We start from the raw sequence: 18,089 nt of genomic DNA on the forward strand, positions 1-18,089 counted from the left end.
CAGGTACCAGATAACGGATATAAATGTAAGATTTTTATTATACACATACATATATTTAATATACATCCATAACCCTGGAAAAGACATTTATATTTATCATACAAATATCTTCCCTTGGCGGGATTCGAACCCGCGGCCCCCTTGTGTAGTGACCATGTCACTTACCACTACACCAGACGGCCGTTGAATGCGTGAATCCGGTTTTATTTAACGCTGGGAAATCATACTATACGGATTCCCGGCCACGAGGCTACGGGTTGGGTAATGCCGAATTCAGATTCCTCCCAAAGAAAGAGGAGCAAACGAATGAAACGATTCAATGTGGGAGACTACGTCTTGAGGAAGGCTCGTGAAGCAACGTGCCGCGTGACGACTACCCACTAAACCCCATCGACCTCTTCTACTCCACCTAAACGGGAACCCCGGTCCCATAATTGTGGGGGCCACGGGAGGACATTCAATCTGCGGTCATCGACAACCCGACCCTCGGCCGGCGCAGTCGACGATATGTCCAAAGCTAGTCCAGACGGTTGCACTACCATCTATGTAATACTTCGCTGGATCAAAACAATTTTTTTTTTTTTTTTTTTTTTTTTTTTTTTTTTTTTTTTTTTTTTTTTTTTTTTTTTTTATTGCCCTTGTAGGCAGACGAGCATACGGCCCACCTGATGGTGAGTGGTTACCGTCGCCCATGGACTTCAGCAATGCCAGGGGCAGAGCCAAGCCGCTGCCTACCGCTTAATACTCTCCACAAGCCTCGTTTGAAGAAGGACATGTCATAGCGCTCGGGAAACACCGTGGAGGGGAGCTCATTCCATAGCCGGATGGTACGTGGCAAAAAAGACCTCTGGAAACGCACTGTGGATGACCGCAGTGGCTCCAGGTAGTATGGATGAACTCTACTCCGGTGGCGGGCGGTGCGATGGTAAAAACGAGATGCCGGTATCATCTCGAACAATTCCTCAGAGCACTCCCCATGGAACATACGGTACAAAATACAGAGGGAACCGAAGTCCCTCCGCAGACCCAGAGGTTCCAAACGATCCGTGAGACCGGGACAATTAGGGGCAAGGAGCGCGATCTTCCATCCGACTGCAGGATATCCTAACTTAATGTGGTAGAAAATCATAGCTCGGCCATAAGCCATCGCCTTCGCTTAGATGTATGTTAAGATGCTAAGCAGTTAATAAACCACTTTTATTCCATATTCAAACCTGAAGAAACACTACATTCAAAAAAAAAAAACAATTCCCACGACTTTGCTCCTCGCGTGGGAACGTTTTTGGAGGGATCCAAAAAGTGTCAATTTAAGGGGTCTTTTGACGTCGAAAACAAATTGAAACAAGTCACCTTAAGGTTTTGAGTTGTTTCGTCAATACGAATAAAAACTAAATTGTTTAAATATCTTGTTCAGCGAAGGAAGCGAAGTGTTAGTCGCCGACGAATATTGTGAAAAACGAGTCATCTTCTGATCCTAATTCAGTTTGAGCTGGTGTTGCGCCCATGGGATTCTACGCTTTATAGCAACTTCTTGATTACTCAAAGGCCACAGATAAGTTGTAACACCAATTTATATCTTGAATTAAAGGTTGTGAGTGATTGAGAAAAGTAGAATAATAACTAAAACAAAATTTTTATTAATCTATAATCTAATGAATCCGATAATACTCCGCAAAGAAGTCGACACTTACAGCGGCGAAAACCATTTAAAGGCTTAATCTATTATATTAAAGGAATTTTCCATGCATAGATTTAGTATCCATTTAGGATTAAATGATAGGAAAAATGAGAATGAATATACCTATATAGTTATTAACTACATCATTGTGGTAGGGGTTTGCTGACTACTGCTGCAATTATTCAATGCGGCTTCGACGCCTCTAATACAATTGAAAACGCTTTTAGAATTTATTTTTAACTCAATAATATCATTTAACATTTGAAAAACTCGCATTCTACATTTATCATTATTATTCACTAACGTACGGTATGTTTTATAAACACTTGAATTATATAGCTTTCATATTTCTATAATACTGATAAACTAAATTAAATTGAATTCAAGATAACTATCTATAAGACCTTCGAGTCTAGTTTTAAATTTTATCGTGTGCTCAACATTGTAATCTTCTACTTCGTTGTTTGCTGGTAGTTCATCTGGTGATGTCGATTCCATCGTTTCCTTCATTTTCCCAGCGTCCTCTGAATTCATGGTTAGTACGCTTGCGAGAATAGTAGAGAGTCCCAACATCATTCCACTATATTTCTTCATGTCGGCGTCAAATTGTTCCCTGGGGTAGACATTTTCGATTTTAAGTCCGAAATTCGTTAGGCGTTTTTCTAATTCTGCGTGATAATAGTCGAGCCATTCGTTAAAATATTTGAGTCTGGTTTTGTGGTCGGTGCAATTGAAGATCATGTATTGGATGTCGCAGACGGGACTCGTTTCTTTGGAGATTTGATAGTCGATCAATACTGATTCGACGAGGTTTTCACCCTGAAAAAAAGATCAAAACCAAAACTGAATATATACTTTGGTTAAAGTTTGGTTAAAATCAACATGTTTATAGTTGATATTGGTGGTATGGTTTACGAAAAGGTCGTTATCAATTGTATTTGTTCCCAGTTTCTCAGATTGTTTCCCAGATTCTTCAATATTTACTCATACCAAAGCTGCTATGAGATAGAAAATATTAATTTATAGTGGGCTGCGAAAAATTAAAATTAAATTAAATTTAAAATCGCTTCAATTCCTCAAGTGAGCAGCATTCGACCAGCAATACCAACTCGCTTATTTACATACATTAACTTGTATTCAACAGTTCATTGTATTAACAGTGTGCTAGATTTTTAGGTATATCTAAAAACATCTGTAGCTCACCATACTACTGAAAATTCATTATTCAGACGGAGATAGAAATCTCTCTCAGTAATATACATCCAAACTCATAAAGTTGCGTATTGTTTCGTTATTCTTATGTATAAAGAAAAATCAAACCTAAGTTGTTATTTTTTACCTATTCGATGGTAGCTAGAAAGAAGCCATTTTAGCTACGCTGTGACTGGTAGGTGAGCTTACGGGGCTGAACCTGAAAGACTGTGCTAACACTGACCCTAGAAAGAGCAGTGCTTTGCAGAATTTACCGTCAGAATCGCGACCCTCTGAGAAGATCCGACGAGACACTCAGTGGGTTTGAATTGAGTAAAAGCGTGCCTACTATCATTTCGTAATTATAATTTGGAAATTACCCATAATTTCCGTTGATAACCGGATATTTTTATCATTACATTATTATCATTGATCATATCATTATCACAAAACTATTGTTTTCATTTTAATAACTTATCTAATTGTAATCATAATTCCAGGGCTTTGAAAGTCATTAGTCATGTTCCGATTATTATATGCTCCAAATGATAACAATTTGTTACAAGGATGTTATCGCATGGAAAGTTTTTCAGATGAAGTATTAGAGGATCTAATGGTTCTTCCAGTTATCAGAAAATTGGCATTGGCATTTATGTCACAGTAATGATAGAATACTGCGTGATTCGGTAAAAATCTGAAGATAAATGTCAGATTGGACTTCGAGCTCCTACTATTAATTACAATCCAATAACATTAGTAAATAGTTTTAAATTACCCGGTGACGGAATATTTAGCACTCCTAACTGCTGGGTTGAAGGTCTTGCGTTCAAATTCCGGGTAAAGACTCATGTGACGAACAGGTTTGTTTGGTCTAAGTCTGTGAGTTTAATATACAATACAAATATACACATGAATTAAAGGTATATTGACATAGTATATTATTATACCGGTATACGATTTCCATAGTGCAGTTAATTCAAGTTTGAAGCCAGGTTAGCGTGCGTGATTTCTCCTCAACTATTAATTTAATATTTAACTTTAATGAAGCAAATTCTTCTTGAACAATAACCCACAACTAACATAATGCGTTATTGTCAAGAACATAAATGACTATTAAGAGATAATATTATTCTTAGAATTTTATATTTAACAGCGACCACCAAAACTCTCTCGAAGTGACAGTTAAAATATATTAAATTATTTCTATTAGTCCAAAAATTTTTTTTTATTGCTTATTTGGATGGACGAGCTCACAGCCCACCTGATGTTAAGTGGTTACTGGAGCCCATAGACATCTACAACGTAAATGCGCCACCCACCTCGAGATATAAGTTCTAAGGTTTCACTATAGTTACAACGGCTACCCCATCCTTCGAATCGAAACGCATTACTGCTTCACGGCGGAAAAAGGCGGGGTGGTGGTACCTACCCGTGCGGACTCCCAAGAGGTCCTACCACCAGTGAGATAAAATAAAAGATAAAATGATAAACATTTTTTGTTTTGAATACATTATCGGCGTAGTATTGTAAGCGTATACGACTCAAAAGGTTGAATTTTACGCGGTAAACATTATGTAAGAGCGGATATAATATGGTTGGTTGTTTATCAGCCAACGGCCAAATTTACGTCCAACTAAATACTCGTAATGAAAGGTCATTGGAACGTTTAGTGGTTCAAGGAAGAGTAGACGGTCAACGCTCTCGCGGCCGATCATCCACAAGGTGAACAGACTTGGTTAAGTTATCTACGAAGTGTTCCCTTACTGAATGTACACGTACCGCCACAAATAGAGAAAGATGGAGAAGTCTCTCAAAAGCCGCAACCAAACATTAAGACTTACGTAGCCACGACCACTCCGCCAGGAGTGAACGACTGAGAAGAAGAAAGTCCATTGATTCCTCAGCGACATAGCTGCTCGGAAATTCACGATCGAATTGTCAAATCAAATCTACCGCCAATTCACAAAAACTAGCCTCCGTCCTGAGAAGAACTGGCAAGAAACTCAGCGGGCATGTCTTTTTTCTTTTGTCAATTAATGTCTACATTAGAGATTGTTATCTTATTGTTGAAATTCGAACGCGTACCGGATCGAAAAATTACGAAGAGCGACACCGTAATTAGAGGAAAGTAGGTATCTACCGCAGTACGCAATTAATTATTACTTTCTATTGTATTTATTACTTGAGAACATTTTTTTTGGTCGGTAGGTTCGGTTGTGTTCGGTTCGATTTCTCTGCTCCCGTAAATAAATTAATTAAAAATAAACTAACACTTCATAATATCATTAAAACATATCAAAGTAGTGTTAAAGGTGTATAAATAAGTAAAATTATAAATAGTGCTTTAAAACGTTATTTAATTGTAATTTTGCTTGGTGAGTGTGTAATATTTTGTAATTTGAGGGTAATCTGACCGGCAACTTCGTAAATTTTCTTTACATATTGTATTGTAATTTATTTTAAAATGATGACTCGCAGCATCAAATCTCGTCAGGTTGATGAACAGCTTCGTATTGCTTTAGAACAATTAAAAAATACTCGCGAAAAATATGATATACTTTTACAAGAAAGTGAACAAAATGAAGAGGAGATGCTGTCAGTCATCTCTAAGAATACTGACCTTAAAAAACAATTGTCTCAGCTCTTCATTGAACACAGTGAAGCTCTTGAGATCAATCAGAAGTTGCAGGATACGATTAACACCTTTTCTCAATGCAGTGATGAATTTTGTGATTCATTGAAAATCACCGCTGAGTTGAGACATAAATTGGCTGAGGCTGATGATTGTATTTCTGACTTGCGGTCAGAGTTATGTAAACTTAAGGAACAGCAGCCTCAGAGCTTATATTCGGAACTGGTTCAGAGCGAACCCTCTTTGGTTGCTGTAGATACTGCCTTGAATTTTGACATAACTACTATTGATCTGACTGGTAGTGATGCAGAGACCTCAGAGCGCTCCCAGTTAGTTTTAAGTAAAAATAAACTTAGGAAATATGTTAAAATTAATAAATTAATATATAAGACTCAACGGAAATTGAGGAATTACAAGTCTCAGGAATACATCAAGTTCATTTGCAAGCAGAGAACTTCACTTTCACACCAGGTAGCTGTATTGACTGAACAGAGTCAACAAATTCATCACAAACACATGGAAGAAATAGAATGTTTATCTACACAAATAAACAATTTAAAGTCAAGTTTAGAGAACATTACATTAAACTATGAACTAGCACAGAGGGACATTAGTGAGCATGTGTTGGCAATGGACAATTTAATTGATACTTGTAATTATAATCAACAGCGTTTTGACTCTTTGACAATGCAGTACGCTGAATGTAAATGCTCTGCATCGGGTTGTCAGGAGCTACCACATGTTGAAATTCAAAAACATAATGTGTCTATTCTTTCAGTGCTAGAGTCTCAAAGCAATGATATTATGAGGGCAGCACCTATCTGTCTACCTACTACTGCATCTTCACAAGTTTCTAGAGAAGACAAAATTAAAATTAAAATTTTTAGTGATGAGCTGGGGAAACAAATGGGTGTGGCATTACATGACCTTTGTTTTGGACAACATGTGATTAATTACTGTATGCCAGGTGCTAATCCAGCACAAATATTTGATAAGATTTTAAATACCACACATTGTCTAAACACAGTCATAATAATTATGTTAGGGAGGAGAGAAAACGTTAACCAAAAACAAATTTTGCATTATGTTGAACAAGTTAATATGTTAAATATAAAAAAAATTATTATGTTCACCTTTCCTTACTTGCAGGACTTGCCGACAGAAAATAAAATTAGATTTAATATTAATAATGCAATTTATAATGCTTTTGACAATAATAACTGCATCTTGACATCCAAAAAATATGCATTTAAATTAATAGACTTAAATAATATAATAAAATTTAGATATTTAAGGACATCAAAAAATGAAATATTTAAATTAACGAATAAAAATTTTAGACAAGTAGCAACATCGCTACACTATTTTATACACAATTTCCTAGCTATAAATTTAGCTAAAAAAATACCTGCTTCTATTGAGCAGGAAAAAAATATGACATGTTATAAGACTTTGGAATCTGCTTCCAATTTAAATTAATTAGTAAGACAAAGGAGTCACACTCTTGCAATTACAAATCAATTAATACACCAACTAGATTATACCCATCAAAAGACGTTAACGTTTCAATTATTAACATATTAAATTTGGTGCATCAAAATTTACAAGGGATGATGGGTAAAGAGCTAGAAATTGAAATGTTTTTAAATATGCATAATATTAATGTATTCTGTGTCACTGAGCACTGGTTTAGAAACTATGAATTATTGTTTAATTTTAATGATCACCAGTTGTCAAGTTCCTTCTGCAGAGAGAACGCTATTCGCGGTGGCTCACTGATTCTCGTTAGTAAATGTTTGAAATGTAAGGAACGAAAGGATGTAGTGGCCCTCTCTGTTGAGAGAATTATTGAAATTTCCTGTGTTGAGCTTGAGCACCTCATCGTTGTCTGCGTCTACAGACCTCCTGATGCGTTATATGATTCTTTTGAAAATATTTTGGAAAATGTATTGCTAAAGCTTTCTGTCTCTAATAAACAAATTTTGGTATGTGGTGATTTTAATATTAATCTTTTAGAAAACACAAATACCACTATTAGATTCAGAACACTGTTAAAGTCATATAACCTCCCAAACTTATTTTTAGAGCCTACTAGGACAACGACCACATCGGCAACATGTTTAGATAACATATTTACAAATGTAACACCGACTAACAAAAAAATTATTAATCAGTTAACATCAGACCATAGTGGACAATTTCTGTCTTTTGAATCTAATATGAATTCTAAAGATAAAAATACTCTTGTGATTGTTCCTATTAATAAAAAACGAATTGAGAAGTTTAGAAATAATATTAAGCAAGAACATTCAGAAATTATTTATAACAAAAACCCAAATTTATCATACCAGAATATGTTTCAGAGAATTAATTTGGTCTTTACTGATATATTTATTCCTAAAACTGTAACATTAAAAAACAAAACAGTGTTCAGCGAGTGGGCCACCACCGGAGTGTACAAAAGTAGAAAAAAGTTATATGATCTGTACTCTGAAAAAGCTTATAATAATGATGAAACATTTCATCAATATGTCAGGAACTATTCAAAACTATTTAGAAAAGTTTGTTTAGCGGCAAAATCTTTACATTTAAGTGATTTAATAAAAAATGCCCCTGACAAGATAAAGATGACTTGGAACATCATTGGTAGAGAAAGTGGAAAAGTCAGAAATAGCCACCAAGAATTCTCATTAAAAATAGATGATAAATTGGTAACTAGTCATGAAGATGTGGCTAATGCTTTTGAAAAGTTTTTCTCTGACATTCCAGTTTCAACTACCACTTCTCTAAATTCATCCCCCACAGCAGCTGAAATATTATTGCATAAACATGTCAACAAATGTAATGAAATTTTTAAATTTAAGGAAATTAATTTAAGCAGTATAATAAAAAGTTTTAATAGCCTTAATGTAAAAAATACAGCTGACTTGTGGGGAATATCAGTAAAGATTTTGAAGTCTGTAATAGACATTATTGCTCCTCATCTTGTTAGTATTTTTAATGATTGTATTAGGTGTGGTGTATTTCCTGACTTAATGAAACATAGTAAAGTGATTCCTCTTTTTAAATCTGGTAGTACTGATGACCCCTCTAACTATAGACCTATTTCAGTACTCCCTACGTTGAGTAAAATTTTTGAAAAAATTATTTTGACCCAACTTTTAGAACATTTTAATTCAAATAACCTGCTTCATAATAAACAATTCGGGTTTACCAGGGGTCGCTCTACAACTGATGCAGGTGCTTATCTAGTCAAAAATATTTTTAAATCTTGGGAGGAATCGCATGATTGTCTTGGAATTTTCTGTGACTTATCCAAAGCATTTGACTGTGTTGAACATGAAACATTGGTGAGGAAACTACATCACTATGGTATTAGGGATGGTGCATTGGAACTTATTACTTCCTATTTATCAGGACGGATACAAACAGTAGATGTGAAAGGTAATAGATCTTCAGGCACCTTGTTGAAAATGGGTGTACCTCAGGGTTCCATTTTGGGTCCTTTTTTATTTCTAATATATATAAACGATTTACCTAGTTTTATTGAGTCCCGACACGAGGTCGTATTATTCGCAGATGATACATCTTTATTATTTAAAATTAAACGACAACTACAAGTCTATGACGAAGTGAATGATGCGATTTCGTGTGTGGTTCATTGGTTCCGTATCAATAACCTATTATTGAATAGTAAGAAAACTAAATGTATTAAATTTACTTTAAAATGTATTAAACCATCTTTAAATGTGAGACAAGTGGATAGTGATGTAATTGTTTCTGAGGAATCATTGGAGCTTGTTGAGTCAACCGTATTTCTTGGTATAACAGTGGACTCCAAACTGCAGTGGGGACCTCATATTCATAAATTGGCGAGTAAGCTCAGCTCTGCAGCATACGCAGTAAAAAAAATTAGAATGTTAACAAACGCGGACACGGCTCGTTTAGTTTACTTTAGTTACTTCCACAGTGTCATGTCCTATGGCATTTTGCTATGGGGCAATGCGGCCGATGTAGAAATGATATTTATTCTGCAGAAAAGAGCTCTACGTGCTATTTATAACATGCACTCAAGGGAATCCCTGAGGGAGAAATTTAAAGAAATTAAAGTTCTCACTATGCCATCCCAGTACATTTTTGAAAATTTGATGTATGTTCGTAAACATATTGAGGAGTTTCCTAAACAGTCGGACATACATAATAGAAATACTAGGAACAAACACAAGCTTGTTGTGCCGATGAGTAGGTTACATAAGATACGAAATTCATTCGGGTGTTTGTCTGTGCGCCTGTACAACAAAATCCCACATGATGTTCAGAACCTACATATACATAGGTTTAAGAAAACTATTAAAGAACATCTGTGCAATAAAGCTTACTATAAAGTCAATGATTATCTAGAAGATTGCACAAAGTGGGAATGAGTTGCTCGCTCCAGGCATTTCAATATTGTAGTAATTGTTACGTTATAATACTCAGTGTAAAAAATTCATATTTAAAAAAATAATAATATTAAAAAATAAATAAATAATAATTCTATATGTAAAAAAAAAGACATGCCCGCTGAGTTTCTTGCCAATTCTTCTCAGGACGGAGGCTAGTTCTTGTGAATTGGCGGTAGTTCTTTTGACGTTCAACAAGTATGTACTTTCATTTATGTTGAATAAAAATTTTTTGATTTGATTTGATTTGATTTGATTTGATTTGATATAACATATGAGTCGTCTATTATCAAAGGTGGCAATCTGTGCATTTGGACAAAAAAATGTTATTAATATGTCAATACAGATTGATTTGAATATAATCGTCTCCTTCAAAGAATACGGTTCAAAACCTGCATTAAATAAAGTATTAACTTAACCTGTTATTTATCTAAGATGTCGTTCAGAAGAGTTTTGTGACTGCCAATGGAATACAAAGTCAATAATTCGTTTTTCTGATTTACCAATAATTGTCCAAAAGTCACATTGCCGGCTTTGATAATAGTCGACTCATATACAACAGTACAGTAAACATAGTGTTTACTGATGTTTATTTCTTTATTTATTGTGTAGACGGATAACAGCTGGCGGTACACTAATTCTTATCACCCACTTTGAGACATGAGCTCGAAGTCTCATTTGTATTTTATAACGGCCCTTGGAAGCGGAACTGGTGACTTGTTGACAATACGCACTGGCAGTTTCCACTAAATACGCAGATGTTTTAATGTAATTAGTTGACACTAAACATACCGTAACAGTTCAAATGACCCGTTTTGAACTTTTGCATTGAAAATGTACGTATCATCTTATTGCTTTTACACATTTGACTTTCTTACCTATTAATCTACAGTTATTATACTATTTTTTTGTTTTGTTTTGTTTATCTTAAGTAATACTTGTCGTATACCGTTACCCACCCGCTAGGGTAGAAATAGGTACTAGTAAGTGTTGGTATTATTAGTATTAATTTTGTTTATTGCTTAGATAACTGGGTGAGCTCTCGATCCACCTGCTATAAAGTGGTCACTAGAGCCCACAGACGTCAATTGAAATGCCACCACTCAACTTGAGAAATGAGTTCAAGTCTCAGTTTTTACAGTACAACGGCTACTCCATATTTCAAACCGAAACGCATTACTGCTTCACAGCAGAAATATGCAGATGGTACTGTCCCGAGCGGACTCACAAGAGGCCCTACCAATAGGAAACATATCTAAGCACATCTAAACTTACATCATATCTGAACATTATGTTGTTAGTCCACGAGTCTCCTTGTTGAATGACGAAATATTTTGACCCTGATTCGACTTGAGCAATTTTTCGTGCCATAGAAAGCGCCTTTCCAATGGCACCCCTGATTATATTCTTCCTTTCTTCGCCCTCCACGAGCTGCTCAGCACCAGCTTCTAGTTTTCCGAAGTATATATCAGCTGAGCTATCCATGTGACTCCACATATCGAATAATTTACTCTTCAGCGAATTAAAGGTTTCTGGCTGTTTATTTTTAAGCGTGAACGAGAGAGCGTGGAACTTTGCGAAGTTTTTGAGCGTGGACCGAATGCATTCGTCAGATAGAGACGTGAACCTGTCCAGCATCTTAAAACCCGGCACCAGTAGATCTTCTAGTAATATCACTTCATGCGGGACTTGAGTGCTTGAGCCATAGCATTCGGCAAATCTGAATCTGTCGTCATTAGGAATCTCTGCTTCTTCTTCTAGCTGCTGATATTTCGGCAAAACAACAGTGTACATGTGGTGTTCGTTGCCAAATAAGACCTGTGTTTGTGTGGCCATCCTAACGTTTTCATTTTGAGGGGCGATTTTAGCGATCATTTTGAAGGGGCCATTCTCGCCATCGACTGTTATCCTTTTGACGTTGGCGATGAAGTTGTCTCCGGCCGCCCCGACCGCCTCTATATGAACCACTCTGTCATTGTACCCCCTTTTCTCGAGGACCTCCTTGATAAATTCAAGCTGGATGTGACTGATATTTTTCAATGCGCCTTCGAATGTTAAGCCCCCCATCGCTACGAAAATAATTTAATGTGAAACTTGAGAACGTTTTCCTTTTAATTTATATAAAACCATTTTATCTCTTTACCGATAAACTTATAATAATAATGGTCGGGGTCCGTTGATTAGATAATTAAACAAAGACGAATGTAGCGACTGAATTAATGACACGCAAAATATATGTTATTGATGGAATTCACCAACTAGGTATTTTATCAGTAGATTATAGAGAATTTAGATTTTTTTCGAATGAATAATATTATACAATACGATTATAGTCAGTTTTTTGTTTACCTATTGATTATAAAATTAATAGTTTTTTGAATTAATTTAAACCTTGTTCATTTTTAATAAAATGTCGTTGAACTTGAACACGCGCATTGAAGAGTTTCTCGCGGTTTCTTCACAGCGGGTCGCTATTCTGATCCGGTAGTAGATGCCATTTTTACTGGTGGTTGGACCTCTTGTGAGTCCGCATGGGTAGGTACCACCATCCTGCCTATTTCTGCCGTAAAGCAGTAACGCGTTTCGGTTTGAAGGGTGGGGCAGCCGTTGTAACTAAAACTTGAGACCTTAGAACTTATATCTCAAGGTGGGTGGCGGTTTTACGTTGTGGATGTCCACGGGCTCCAGTAACCACTTAAAATCAGGTGCGCTGTGAGTTCGTCCACCCATCTAAGCAATAAAAAAAATAGTCTTGCGACAATCCCGAAAAGATGGGATTGTGCTTTTTTAGGACACGACACAGCCCATGGCGTATGACTTCCATGACCAGGGAAGTGCACAAAGGCCTACGAATGTTCATGCTGCTTGTAAGGGTGAGTATTGTCTGCAGCAAAAAATATTAACTTTTGACTATATACACACTATTTGTTGGCTTTGGTGGATTTCTCTAATGGCTTTAATACCGACAGTCACGAAATCCTTTTATCTATCCTGTCCTATCTTATGATTTCGCCTGAGGTGCTGAAATGGTTTACATTATATCTTCGAGGGCGCCAGCAATCGGTCGGCATTGATGAGTCTTCGTCTTCATGGCGTGATCTAGATACTGGTGTCCCTCAGGGCGTAATTCTCTCCCCTTTGCTTTTATCTCTCTTTATCAATCTCATAACACAGTCAGTGTTCCTATCACCTGTACGCTGATGACCTACAGCTGTATTCGCAGGCTACTGTGGACTGTGTGTCTGAAGCGGTTCGCAGAGTGAATGGGGATCTTGAGGCTATATGCGCTTGGTCTGGTAGGTTTGGTTTGACGGTCAATTGGTAGTCCCCGTTTGTTGGGACGATTAGATTTTAGCTCACTCCCACCCGTAACTTATAATGGAGCAATTATACCTCTGAGTCCATCAGTCAAAAACCTTGGACTGTTTATGGATTTTAGACTTGATTGGTCGGTACAGGTGTTGAACGTTAGTCGGAAGGTTACTGGATCTCTGCGTGCTCTTTATCGCTTCAAGAACTTTCTGCCTTTCAAGATAAAGTTGATACTTGTTCAATCTTTAATCCTCCCCATAATTGACTACGGCGATGTATGATGTATACCTTTTGAACAAACTCGACCGCCTTCTCAACAACTGCATTTGATTCATTTTTAATCTTCGCAAGTATGACCACGTGTCTACTTACCGCTCCGAAATAAATTTTATTCCTATACGCGAGCGCCGCAATCTACATGCTCTTATTACACTTCACTCTATACTAACATGCCCAACTGCTCTCTCTTATCTGACTCAGTACTTTAAATATTTACATTCTTCGCACGATAAGGACTTGCGTTCCTCTAATAATTTACTCCTCCACTGTCCCACGCACAACTCTAGTTTGGTCCGTTCGTCTTTCGTAGTTCAATCTGTTCAACTTTGGAATTCACTTCCTCTTAATGTTAGGATGATCACTGATCGCCTAACTTTCAAAATAAAGGTTCGCCAACTTTTTTTGGAGAAACTTAAAAACTTAATAATTTGACTCGCAATATAGTGTGTTCTGTGCAATATACAATTTTCTTGTACTATATATGTATATATTCTTCTATTTCTCTGATAAATTTGTTATATATTTATGTTGTGTTTAAGTGTGTATGTGAATATAATTATGAGTATATGATAGAGATTATATATAGATATATGTGTACATTTTATGTTGTTATCATGATATAATATTATGTACGTTGTTTGTGTGATTATATATATACCGTGTATGTATTTGTTTGAATATGTATGAAGTATTATTATCAGTTTGGTTATTTTCACATTAAGTTATGCACCTAACACAGGATTCTCTACATCACCCTTGGTTGACTGGTAAAGAATGCCTCAGGCATTAAGTCCGCCGTTTGTACTTCTGTGCATTAAGTTAAATAAATAAATAAATAGAAATACAACTGATATATCGAACGTCATATAGATCGTCTTGCATTTGCGTAATAAGTCAGACTCAAATAAATTTCCCGCAAAAAAAACCTCGTTCATTTTCAGATCACATTCTCTGAGCACCACCCGTACAAACCTTCCGAATATTCGGAGATTTCCTTCATTGCTGAACGAAAGAGACGGATAATGGGTAGGTGAGGCGAGTGAAAAGGACACACCGTATGAATGTTTCATGTAAGCTCAACGTTTACCGCCAAAGCCTTTCAGTTGTACAAACACATTCGACACTGGATTATTCTAAGATTACGTTTCGGGACAAGAATTGCTTCTCAATAAAGCTCGCTATTCCGTGAACGACGAGAATTAGGACGTTGTACTGTAAAAATTTAAACCTCAGAACTCATATCGTAGGTGGCGGCTAGTATTTTGATGTTGATCGATATACTTTAGAACACGTGACAGCTTAAAAACTAAGATGTTCCATTAACAGCGCCCTAAAACAGCGGGCGGGTACCGATTTTTTGACGTGACAACGTCTTATAATTTAATGGAGCCGGCTGCACGCACGAAAAAACCTGACTCATTGAGGCGTTCCATTTAAGGCTTGAAGTGCAAGTGAGAGCGCGCAACGAGCGACAAAGAGGCACAATCGGCCTCCGGCAACGTTCGACATCTGTCTCTCTAATTTTCTTTCGAAAAATGAAACCATTCCATCAGTATTTTCTTATGACGTTGTCACGTTCAACTATCGTCAGTAAACCGACTCTACAGACAACCGATTTTTTTCAATTAAATAACTTTACTGGACATAAGTTCACGTTTGAGTTCCACGATGTATGAACAACGTCGTGACATAAAAATCATAACCGCAATAAATAAATAAAATGCGTTATCGACGAGGTGGACGAGCTCACAGCCCACCTGGTGTTAAGTGGTTACCGGAGCCCGTAGACATCTACAACGTAAGTGCCGCCACCCACCTTGATATATGAGTTCTAAGGTCTCACTATAGTTACATCTCATACTCTGGTTCCCAGTAAATATTTACCAGTTACGGGCTTGGTAGCCTTATGTGACTTGTTCCCGGTTATTATTATTATAATTTCAAATTAATGTACATTATTAATGAAATGTTACCTATCTTATCTTATACTTTTAAACGAGCAATTCTTGTATATATATTTAAAATTTGAATCTCGGAAACGGCTCCAACGATTTTCATAAAATTTAGTATACAGGGGATTTCGGGGGCGATAAATCGATCTAGCTACGATTTATTTTCAGAAAATGTTTTTTATTCGTGTATTCAATAATCATCTCTTCCAGACATCTATTGGCGAATAATAATACTATTTTTCTTAATCGAGGGCTACTAACCGCTTTAAAAACACAACAAGATGGCGTTATCAAAAAAAAACCTCATCATCTATAATAGTTTAAGTTAATTCCGCAGAATGATTCGTTTCGAATGCAATGAAAAGAATCCAGTAAAAGTGGAATTGATGAAAGTATTGTAAAACCTAGTCTGTCGGTATCAGGGGTGCTTCAGTTTTAACTGAGACTAATTGCCCAGAGGCGAGACCGTACGGACTGGCTTCTAATTAGCTGGAACTTCTTGAAAAATTATACACAACTCTTGGCTTTCGCGTTGGTGGCTGTGCATCGAATAATGGAGTTATTGGGAGTCGATACGTCCTACTTAAATTAATATTATTTATTTTTGTCATATATTAAACAAATAATTAGCAATATTGAGATAAAAACTGTTCTATTTCTCAAGTTGGGCAAAACTACACACAGTGTATGAAGTTTCATTAAAATCAGTTAATTAGTTCAGAAGTTCATCGCGGACAAACAAAGTGAGCCGAATTTTTTATATATTTCTTTTTCTCCACTTTATCCCACTAGGTGAGGTCGGCACAGCTAGTTTTTCTCTTCCATTCTTTTCTGTCAGCCGTCATCTCAACATTTACTCCTCTCTCTCTCTCATATTGTCATTCACACACTCCATCCATGTCTTCTTCGGTCGACCTCTTTCCCCTCTACCTTGCACTACCATTTCCATACATCTCGACATACAGTCACATGCATCTTCTCTCTACGCCTCACATGTCCAATTTTTTATATATTTATTTTATATATTTGATGGTTTCATAACTAGTTCAACGATTAGAAGAGCGTTAAAGATTTAGTTTTTCAAGCAATGATTACCGAATTCATTTGATTTGGGGCCGTTGAAGCCACCTACAAAACAACTCCCCTGTAATGTCGCTCGAACCTGCGAGCCCAAAGATAGAAACTTGGAGATTTTGGAGTAACCGCAGTCTGCAATGACACACGCAGCTCACTCCAAGGAAGCCTGACATCTGCCACCCACCTTCAGATATAAGGTCTAAGTTTCGATAGCACATTGTAAAGAAACCCTCTTCAAATCGTAATGGAGTGGTGGTACCTGTGTACAAGTCGTCTTACACGATATTAATCCTTTACCGTGAAAGTCTTTGATCATCATTATATAAGACAAAGTGTGAAAGTAGCTCTGGTGATTGACAAATTAAAGAGCGGACGGTTAGCGTGGTATGGACATGTGAAGCGTAGAGAGACAAAGAAGAAGAGACCGTGGAAGTCATTCGTGGACATACCTGTATCTTAAGAACGTATTTCATTAGAAAAGTTGGTAGCTGTCTAGAGGATTCGAACACTGGCACAGTCGAATCGTTCGGTACGATTCCACCAGACGGCTTATCTTTTAGGTCACGACGGCTTCATAATTAATAAAAATTAGGAGACGTAGTATCACACACCATATGGATCCCAATTAGGACAGCCCATTATTGGAGTTCTGGGTGAAGCTCCTATGTGTCGTAATTGCCTTTCAGGCTGTTCGCGCTGACTTCAACGCCTCAGACATCAGATATACGAGGTCCCTTATTGAATTTGGTGGAATTGCGGAAATTCTATTGTTAGAATCGTGAGTACTCAGTACTTTAGCGACAAAACCGCCGCGCCTTAATGTAATTTGTAACATTTGAGATAACTTTCCCAAATATAATTGGTTCTTATGTATTATAAATGTCTCTGTAAGAATTTATTAATTGCTATTAGAGTCGGAGGAACATAAGGTCCTGGTATGGTATGGCGAGAGAGAGAGAGTGAGAGATCTTCCCGAACTTCTTTTAAAAAAGGAGACCTCACAGCATTTGGATAAAACAGTCGAGGGAATTTCATATCAACGTCGGATGGTGCGTGACAAAAATATCTCTGGAAAACGGACCGAGAAACTAGTGGTCTCTACTCCAGTAGACGCCGGCAAAAGCGATTCTTCAGACCTCTACCCACGGAACTTAGAGTATAATAACATTTACACGAATAATAATTAATGTAAAACACTTTAGCGACCGAGACTCCAGGGAAAACCCAAAAAATCAAACTTGAATCAATATAAAGGCAATGTTGCCAAAGGTAGATGCGACTTTATGCTTCTAGTATCATCTCCTGTCTCATGAAAACAAGCACACACCCCCCCAGGCTTTTTACATCTAAGCCGACATTTCTCGTCATAAGTGTAGCGTCGCCATATTCATGTCAGTTAAGTGAAGAATCGGTTCCAGCAAGTATATGTAGCTATATACAGGGTGTTACACGTAATTTTGGCATTTTTTCGTAGCCTAAGGGATTAGAAGTTCGGTGTTAATTGTATCAAGCGATGCGACATCGCT

At 36.9% G+C, this 18,089-nt stretch overlaps 1 protein-coding gene across 3 annotated transcripts; it reads right to left on the bottom strand.

Moving 5' to 3' along the window:
• Positions 1-1,614: 1,614 nt before the first annotated feature.
• LOC101743675 (uncharacterized) lies at positions 1,615-13,797 on the bottom strand. 3 transcript variants are annotated; one of them, XM_004925371.3, is made up of 3 exons: positions 13,628-13,797; positions 11,219-12,012; positions 1,615-2,497 (listed from the first exon to the last, which is right to left on the bottom strand). In XM_004925371.3, exons 2-3 carry the CDS (start codon positions 12,008-12,010, stop codon positions 2,045-2,047), a joined length of 1,245 nt encoding a protein of 414 aa, XP_004925428.1. In that variant the 5' UTR covers positions 12,011-12,012; positions 13,628-13,797; the 3' UTR covers positions 1,615-2,044. The 3 variants fall into 3 exon arrangements, with proteins under 3 accessions (XP_004925428.1, XP_062528149.1, XP_062528148.1); XM_062672165.1 differs by having other exon boundaries at positions 12,866-13,695; XM_062672164.1 differs by having other exon boundaries at positions 11,219-13,723.
• Between the last annotated feature and the right edge of the window lie 4,292 nt (positions 13,798-18,089).

Source organism: Bombyx mori, chromosome 14, assembly GCF_030269925.1.
Source record: "Bombyx mori chromosome 14, ASM3026992v2".
NCBI lineage: Eukaryota > Metazoa > Arthropoda > Insecta > Lepidoptera > Bombycidae > Bombyx > Bombyx mori.

Coding starts and splice junctions, on each gene's coding strand:
- LOC101743675 (XM_004925371.3), bottom strand. CDS start 12,010: ATGGGGGGCTTAACATTCGAAGGCGCATTGAAAAATATCAGTCACATC. Junction 2,498..11,218: donor ACATAATGTTCAGATATGAT/GTAAGTTTAGAT, acceptor TCTTTTTTTCAG/GGTGAAAACCTCGTCGAATC.